General features: G+C 49.8%; 1 protein-coding gene across 1 annotated transcript; it reads left to right on the forward strand.

The window, feature by feature from the left end:
* The first annotated feature begins 2,527 nt into the window (after nucleotides 1-2,527).
* LOC140204467 (uncharacterized) lies at nucleotides 2,528-9,335 on the forward strand. Its single transcript, XM_072271183.1, has 2 exons — nucleotides 2,528-2,586; nucleotides 5,648-9,335. Exon 2 carries the CDS (start codon nucleotides 5,663-5,665, stop codon nucleotides 7,769-7,771), a length of 2,109 nt encoding a protein of 702 aa, XP_072127284.1. The 5' UTR covers nucleotides 2,528-2,586; nucleotides 5,648-5,662; the 3' UTR covers nucleotides 7,772-9,335.
* Nucleotides 9,336-9,518: the final 183 nt, after the last annotated feature.

The following is a 9,518-nucleotide window of genomic DNA, read 5'->3' on the forward strand; positions in this document are numbered from 1 at the left end:
GCAGGGTTTGGTTGATCTTGGAGTATATTAAATGGTTGGAACATCATCATGGTCTGAAGCCTGTACTGTGCTGTACTGTTCTCTGTTCTGTGTTCATACAGTGAAATGCATCATCTGTGACAATGATCAATACAGTCTGAAGATGTGCTGGGGGCAGGCTGCAAGTGTCAGCAAGCTTCTGGCACTAAAATAGCAAGTCCATGACTCGTACTAACCATAACCTGTACATCTACGCTTACAGTAGAAACAGGGAAACTGGAGTGAGGGTAGCACCATTCTCTGTAAACTCTAGACACTGTTCTGCATGAAAATCCCATGAATCAGCAGTTTCTGACATACTCAAACCGCCCTATCTGGCACCAATAATCATTCCACGGTTAAATCACTGAGATCACATTTCTTCCTCATTCTGATGTTTGAACAACTGACCCTCTTGACCATGTCTGCATGCTTTTATACATTGAGTTGCTGCCACATGATTGGCTGATTAGATATTTGCATTAACGAGGTGTACAGGTGTACCTAATAAAGTGGCCACTGGGTTTACATATGACTAATAAAGTTAACATTTCTTTTCTTTCAGTTAGGGCCACAAAACCTATTGGAGTCTTGTAGAAGCCCATCTGGTTGATGAAAAATCGTCTCTTTATTCCTCACCATAGATGCTGCCTGCCCTGCTGAGTTCCACCAGCACTCTGTGTGTTGCTCTGGATTTCCAGCATCTACAGAATCTCTTCAGTTTACGGTTGACTGATCCCCTCAGTCCTTACCCAGTACACGTGACTCCAGGCCCATCTTGTGTGGATGGCTCTTTACAAAAGACGTAGATGCCCTGTCAGCTATGCTTCTGGTTGATCATTACCCTCTCAAAGGGGCAATAATTGCTGGCCATGCCAGTGAGATCCACAGGTAGTCTAGGAGAGAAATGAGAGTGATACTGCCAGTATAAAGAACGTTTGTGTACTCCAGCTCACCGGGTTAATGAGCAACACACAGACACGAAAAAAATACTGGAGGAACTCAGCAGGTCAGGCACCATCTATGGAGTCAACATCTCGGGTCCAGACCGTTCATCAAAACGGGGAAGGAAGGGGGAAGAATCCAGAGTAAGAAAGTAGGGGGACGAGTTGGGAAGTGATTGGTAAAGCCAGGTGGAGCGGGGGTATGGAGTAAGAAGCTGGGGGGTGATAGGTGGAAAAGGTAAAGAGCTGAAGAAGAAGGAATCTGATAGGAGAGGAGAGTGCACCATGGGAGAAAGGGGAGGAGGAGGGAAACTAGATTTAGATGATGGGCAGGAGAGAAGAAGGAAAAGAGTAAGAGGGGAGCTAGAATGGGGAATGGATAAAAAGAGAAGGGTGAGGGGGAGAAATGACTGGAAGTTAGAGAAATCGATGTTCATGCCAGCAGCTTGGAGGCCACCCAGACAGAATTTGAGTTGTTGTCTCTCCGACATGAGAGAGGCCTCATTGTGGCAGCAGAGACTGACATGTCAAAATGGGAATGTGTTCATCGAGTTTATGAAATTGAGAATGAGGGTTTACTGAATCGCGAGCGGTTCTCAGCAATCCATCATAAGAAGGATGGGTGGATTTGGAGAAGATGCAGAAGAGGATTTGAGGGTATGAGGTGTAAGGAGAAGTTGAACAAACTTGGGTTGTTTTCTTTGGAATGACGGACACTGAGGGGAGACTTGACATACGTTTATAAGATTATGAGGGGCATAAGCAGGGCAGGGAATCCGAATCTTTTTCCTAGGATAGAAATGTCAAATACGAGAGGGCATGTGTTTAAGGCGAGAGTGGAGAAAGTTTAAGGGAGATGCGTTCGGCAAGGCTTTTTGTAACGGAGAGTTGTGGGTGACTAGAACAGGCTGCCAGGGGTGGGGTTGGAAGCAGATACTACAGTGATATTTAAGAGGTAGGTGAGGGGAGGAGGCTGAAGTAAGAAGCTGGGAGGTGATATGTGGAAGGGGTAAGGGGATTGAAGAAGAAGGAATCCAATAGGGGAGGAGAGTGGTCCATGGGAGAAAGGGAAGGAGGAGGGGCACCGGGGGAGGTGATAGCAGAGGAGGAGAAGGGGTATATGTGCAGGGCAAGTATTTCACATTGGTGTGGTAGGGGCCTGGAGCGTGCCAGGGCAGGTGGTGGGAGCAGATGTGAAGGTGGTGTTTAAAAAGCTGTTAAGACACAGAGAATAGTGGGATATGGGTCCTGTGCAGGCTGAAGAGATTTGGCACGGTTTTCAGTATAGACATTGTGGGCTGAAGGGCCTGTTCCTGTTACTGCTTGACAAGTCCTGAGAGGAACGTGACTTCTGTGCACTGCTTTAATTCAGGGTGCTGTTACCTGGTTTCACACCTCACCACAAGGCACACAATTCACAGACCTGGTCCACAGAGGCAGAACGGAAGCTGAAAGCAGTGCCCACATCCTGACACATCAGAGAACGAGGAGGAAGCTTGGTCAGCTCCCTCGAAGGTTTCGGCAGAGTGATGATAAAGCTCCTGTCGGCGAGCAGAGAAGGACCATATTGCCCAGGGCAGGCAGTGAGACGACGCCTGGTGGGACCGATCCAAGGAGCTTGGCTGTGAGTAACCAGCCACTTTGGCACTGTGTTTCTGTCTGGGGGGATGGTTGTGGGCAGCAGGGGGCTGCCTGAACTATTTTGTTTGTTGAACCTCCTTAGGAGCGATTTCTGGAAGGGATGGCACGTTGGATAGAGCTGCTGCCTGCCAGCTTTAGCCACCTGGGCTCAATCCCAAGCTTGGGTGCTGTCTGTGTGTGGAGTTTGCATGTGCTCCCTGTGATGGCGTGAGACCCCCCCCCCCCCCCACCGTCCCAGGTGCTCGAGCCAGAGCCCCTGGTCTGTCATCTCTGAGTCCATGGGGAGGTGAAGGGCTCAAGTCTGCTGGAGGTTGGAGGCTGAAGAAGGGCTGCCCTGGAGTTAGAGGGCTGTGTATGTGCATAGGTAGGGAAGGGGGAATGGCCTTTGTTTGCTGTTGCTGTTTTTTGTTTGTTGTGTTCTGTCTATCAAGGACGGTGGGCATGCTATGTTGGTGCCAGAATACCTGGTGGTACTTGTGGGCTGCCATCAGCACACCCCTAGGTGTGTTGGTTATTGACACAAATGACACGTTTCACTGTAAGTTTTGAAGTACATGTAGGAAATAAATCTAAATTTGCTCCTGTTTCCCTCCTCATCCCAAAGAACATGAAGGCCTGTGGATTAACTGGCCGCTACATAATGTCCTTGGTCTGTTGGTGAAGGATAATATCTTTGGGGGAAATTGATGGGATTGTTGGGAAAGTACCTCATAGGGAATCTATTCTCTCAACAGGTGTAGGACCAGAGGGCACAGCCTCAGAATACAAGGACATCCCTTTAGAATGGCGATGAGGAGGGATTTCTTTAGCCAGAGGGCGGTGAATCTGTGGAATTCATTGCCACAGCCGGCTCTGAAGGCCAAGTCATTGAGTATATTTAAAGTGGAGGTTGATGGGTTCCTGATCAGTCAGGGCTTCAAAGGTTATGGGGAAAAGGCAGGAGGATGTGGTTGGGAGGGTAGTAAATCAGCCATGATAGCACACATGATGGCTGAATAGCCTAATTATGCTCCTATATCTTATGGTCTCAGGGGATGTGAATAATCTCCTTTTATGTCCTATGTGTGATTTAAAGATAACAATGAAAGATTAGCTTTATCTGTGACATACATCGAGACAGACAGTGAAATGCATTGTTTGCATCGAAGTGAGGATTGTGTTGGGTAGTCTGCAAGTGTTGCAGCACTTGCCCACAGGTTACGAACCCTAACCCATATGTTTTAGGACCGTGGGAGGAAACCGGAGCACCCGGAGGAAAACCACAGGGTCACGGGGTGAACAGACAGCGGCAGGAAATGAACCCCGATCTGACAGGAGGCACCGTAAAGCATTGCACGAGCCGCTATGCTACTGTGCCAACATGGACGGGAGTGAGCCGGGGCAATGCTCTTCTTCTCACCCTCGTTGGCATGGGTGTTAGCGGGTTTTGCGGGTGCTGTCAGAGTAGGCTGGGTGAGTGGCAGAGCACACGGAGATGGTGGAGGGAGTGAATATCTATGGTGGTGGATGGAACACCAGTCAGACGGGATGGTCTCAGTGCTGGTCTCAAAAGCCCATAGCTGACAAATTTCTATATTTAAGGCACCAATATTGTCAATAATGGAGAGACAAGAGACCACGATGGTGGAATCTGGATCTACACATAAAGTGCTAGAGTAATTCAATGGGGTCAGGCAGCATCTGTGGAGAGAAATGGATAGTTGATGTTTCGGATTGAGACCCTTTGCAAGGAGGAGGTGTGGGAGCCATTATAGAAATCTGTAGGAATAGGTGGCACAAGGTCCCTTTCTCTTCCATCGAGCACCTCCACTCCATCTGTTGATCTCCCGGTGTCCAGACATTAGTTTTATTTCCTGTTCTCACACTGGCATGTCTGTCTAGGGCCTTGTCCACTGCCAGGTACCCTCCTCACCTCCCTCCCTGCATTCCCTGCCCCTCCCCTGCTCCACCTTTCTCTCCTGTCAAATTCAACCATCTTCAACCCTTTGTCACTTCACCTCTCAACTTTGAGTTTCTGACACCATTCCATCTCTCACTCAGGTCCACCGATCACAAGCCAGCCCTCCCACACCACCTCCTCCCGGCCCTGCCACCCACCATTTTATATTGGCTATCTCCTCTCTATCTTTTAGCCTAGGTGAAATGTCTCAACCGAAATGTCGGCTGTTCTTTCCTGTCCATAGATGCTGCCTAACCTGCTGAGTTCCTCCAGTGCCTTTGTATGTTAATGCAGGAGGGGTGCAGAATGGAACCTTAAAACTGGGGTACCTTGAATCCAAAGGGAGTAAAGAGAAGTGTTTGACCAGCTTTATTTGTCATATGTACATCAGAACATCTGCATCGTCGAGCAGTACAGTCCAAGGATGTTCTGGGGCAGTCCACAAGTGTCTCAAACGTCACACATCTACTCCACTACTTACTAACCTGAACCCATTTGGAACGAGGGGGCAACCGGAGCTCTCAGCGGAAGCCCACGCCACCACGTACAAACTCCTCACAACCAGTGGCAGGAATTGAACTGCAATCAGTGGTCACTGGCGCAGTGAAGCGTTATGCTAACCATTGTGGGAAGTGGGGTCTTGATGAGTGGAAAGGGGAGCACGGGAAATGGGGCCCCGTTGAGTGTAAGGGAATGCAGGATCCCAGAGAGTCAGGGGAGAGAATGGCAGCTTAGCAGTTAGCGGGATGCTTTATGATTGCAGTGACCCAGGTTTAGCTCCCACCCCTGTCTGTAAGAAGTTTATACATTCTGCCCGTGACCGCGTGGGTTTCCTCCCACATAGTAGGTTAATTAGTTACATGGACGTAATTAATTGGGCAGCACAGGCTTGGGCTGGAGGAGCCTCTTACCATGCTGTATCTCTAAATAAAAAAAAATTACCTGGTGATCCAGATGTAGATCCATTGGGATTTAATTGCCCTCTTTCTTTGTCCAGATGAAGGGTCTCGACCTGAAACTCACCTACTTATTTCCGTCCATGGATACTGTCTGACCCATTGAGTTTCTCCTCGTGGTGACTGTCTTCAATGTGCTTATTTTACAGTGGGACCTTTCCACCATGGAGAGACTCCTCTTGTACCTTGCTGTCCTCGGCCTCCTCACCTCCTTGATGAAGATCTCTTCCGCCGACCTCTGCGAGATCTGTAAGTGCCCCAAGGATGGTGAGAATATAGTTTGGTGCATTAGCAAAGGGCTGTCAGAGATTCCCAGTACCCTACCGCCAGATGTCCAAGAACTCTTCCTGCAATACAACAGCATCTCCACTCTCCTCCCAGCAGACTTCTCAGCCGGGGTTGCCAATGGCTCGCTTCTGGGCAGGCACCTCGTTCTCCTTGATCTCAGCCACAACCTCTTCACCTCTGTACCAACTCAAGGACTGGAACTCCTGACCCAGCTGAAGAAGCTCTTCCTCAACAGCAACTTCATATCCTCCTTGGCACCTGGGTGCCTGCAGCCCCTCACCAGTCTGGAAGAGCTGCACCTGAGCAGCAACCCCCTTCACTCGGTTGAGCCTGGGGCCTTCGCTGGCCTCGCCAGCCTCCAGGTATTGATGCTCAACTTGAACCAAATCAGGGCCATTCCTTCTGGCGTCTTCAGTGAGCTGAGCCAACTGGATTTACTTCAGCTGAATGGCAACTTGATCTCGGAGATCCAACCAGGAGCCTTCCAGGGACTGGGGAACCTGAGCCAGTTGTTCCTCCGAAGTAACAACCTTTCTGCCCTGACTAGGGGATCCTTTGATGGGCTCGACCGACTTCACGTCCTGAGCCTCACAAATAACCAGATCTGGTTGGCTCCTGAGGAGGTCATGAGACACCTCAAAGCACTGAAAAACCTCTACTTGAATAGTAATCAAATCACCATCTTCCCTGGGGTTCTCTCTGCACTTGAAGATCTGACCTTGCTGGACGTCAGTAACAATGGGCTCAGCAACCTGCCAGTGAATGCCTTACTTAACCTGACCAAACTGAGGAGACTGGATTTGAGTCTGAACAACCTCACTGGCCTACCCCCCCAAGCCTTCCAGAAGCTCGAGAACCTGACTGTACTAAACCTGTTCAACAATGCCATTGAGTCACTGCCTGCCAAGGTCTTTGCTGCCCTCATGAATCTCAAGGAACTACACCTGGACAACAACCGGATCTCGGCCCTCCCTCCAGAGATCTTTCAGGATCAGTCAGAGCTGAGGGAGCTCCAGCTGGACAACAACCTGCTCACTCAGTTGCCTGAGGGGGTCTTTGACCAGCTAAACCACCTGAGAACTTTGTACCTTGACAACAATCGGCTGGAGCTCATTCCCAAGAAGGTTTTCCGCGGGCTGAGCCTCCTGAGGGAACTGCAACTGGACCACAACCATATTGCCTTGCTCCCCAAGGGCGTCTTTGCCAGCTTGAAGAACCTCCGAGTGCTCCAGCTCAGCCAGAACCAGATCTCCCATCTCCGCCAAGACACCTTTACGGGTCTGGCCAACCTGAAGGAGCTGCAGCTAAATGGGAACAAGCTGACCACCATCCCACTGGGAGTCTTCAAGGAGCTGGGGAAGCTGAGAGAGTTGCATTTGGAAGGGAATTCCCTGTCCACGGTCAAGAGCACTTTGTTCCAGGACATGCACAAGCTCGAGGTCCTCCAGCTCCAGTTCAACTGTCTGGACTCCCTTCCCCCCAACGTCTTCTCGGGGTTACGCAAGCTACAGAAGCTGCTTCTCCACAGGAACCAGCTCCACACCTTGAGCCCCAACACCTTTGCCAGGCAGGGCCACTTGCAGGAGCTTCACTTAGACCGCAACAAGCTGTCAGCCCTGCCGGATGCTCTCTTCCGGGACGTCCCCCGGCTCGCTCTCCTGCACCTTGACCACAACAGACTGAGGCAGCTGAGCGCTGGCCTGCTGACATCACTCAGGCATTTGGAACAGCTCCACCTGGAGGGCAATCCCTGGATGTGCAGCTGTCCCTCCATCCTCCACCTGAGAGACTGGCTGCAGAAGAACCCCAGCAGAGTATTGGACACACCAGAGTGCTCCTCCGATCGAACGCCAGTGGCAGCCGTGAAGAATCTTTCCTTCGTGCCCGCACACTGCTCCTCTGCCGTGAGGACATCTCCATCCACTCTTCCAGCCGTCCTCCTCCTCTTCTCATCACTGCTTTCCCTCAGATTTCCCTTCTTCTGAGGACAGTCCAGTTCCAGATGACCTCTGCTCTCCTCTCATCCCAACACCTTTGTGAAGGTACTGTAAATCATTCAGCCCCCCAAACCTTCAAAAGATTACAATATGCCTCACCCACTTTCCTGGCCTTCACCCTCGATTTGCCCCTGCTCTTTAGAAATGCATCGAAGTCTTAAATAACTCATCTCCGTAGGCTCTCAGAAACTCACCGTTGAACTGCCTGGGACATCAGCTGCAGGATCCCCTTTTTGATTCTCTCCAGTCCTCCTTTCTCCTGTAAGCAGCTCCTATAACCCTCTGTCTGTGTCCCGGATTTAAACCAGCTGATCTAATACCCCACTGTGTGGCTTGGTGCCCTACATTGCTTGGTCACACCTCTCTGAAGGTACTCGGGGTGCTTGCAGCTTTTAAAATGCTACGTAAATGCAGACTGATATTTTTGCTATAGAAGCCCTTTACAGGAACATGAAACTGTCTCCAACTTTTGGAATTAACTTCAAAAAATTACAGGTAACATTATTCTGTGTTCCTGAATTTCAATCTACTCTTCATCTTTTTTTCTCCAGTCCTGCCGAAGGGTCTCGGCCCGAAACGTTGACTGTACTTTTTTCCAAAGATGCTGCCTGGCCTGCTGAGTTCCTCCAGCATTTTGTGTGTGTTTCTTGGATTTCCAGCAACTGCAGATTTTCTCTTGTTCATAATTCTGCTCCTATGTCTTATGGTCCAATTCACAACTCACTGGGAGAAAAATTCCACCTACTCTTTATTTAAAATGAAATGACACACCTTTCCCCTCCAGTTATGAACTGCACCCTCTGCGTGCACTCTCTTCTGTTTCATTAACCCCTCCATCTGCCCGTCATTCACACACTCCTCCCACTGGGTCCCCTCTCCCCACCATACCTATTCCCCCTCCCTCATTTTATTCCATGCTCCACCTTCCTCTCATCAAATTCCACCATCAGTTGACCTCTAGGATTAAAGGGATTAGCTTTATTTCTCTGAAGTACGTCAAAACATTCAGTGAAACGCATGTTTGCGTGAAATCAAATCAGCAAGAATTGTGCTGGGCTAGCCTGCAGGAGTCTGGGGCCAACATAGCACGCCCACAACTCTCTGACCCTAACCTGTACATCCTTGAGGTGTGGGAGGAAACCAGAGTACCTGGAGGAAACCCACGAGGTCACGGGGAGAACGTATAAACTCCTTACAGAGAGAGGAGGGATTCAAACCCTGGTCTTATAGCTGGGGTGCAATAGCATTACACCAATTGCTACGCTAACAGGTTGCCCACGGTCACTGACTCCACCTGTCAGTGTTCAGCACTATTTCCACTCTTCCATCCTGCTATTGCTCTTCATCAGCTGAGTCCACTCATCACCTGCCAGCTTCCACTCACCTCTTCATATTGGTGATCTCCGCTCTACAAGGGTCTTGACCTGAACTGTCAACTGTCCATTTCCTTCTGTAGATGCTGCCTGACCTACTGAGTTCCTCTGACCATTTGTTTCTTTTTGCTCCATAGTCCCAATTTGCTCAGTCGATCCAAATAACACAACCCCTTTAACCCTGGAATCAATTTCCGTGAACTGCCCGCTATCCTTACGATGAGATTCTCGGGGCTTCGGTCCCTTTCCTTTCCAATCCAGCCAAAATGTCAACTGTTCATTCGCTCCACAGGTGCTGCCTGATATCTTGAGTTCCTCCAGCATTCTGGGTGTATTGCTTTATGTGTGGCCCCACCAATACC

The sequence above is a fragment of the Mobula birostris genome, chromosome 10 (assembly GCF_030028105.1).
Source record: "Mobula birostris isolate sMobBir1 chromosome 10, sMobBir1.hap1, whole genome shotgun sequence".
Classification (NCBI taxonomy): domain Eukaryota; kingdom Metazoa; phylum Chordata; class Chondrichthyes; order Myliobatiformes; family Myliobatidae; genus Mobula; species Mobula birostris.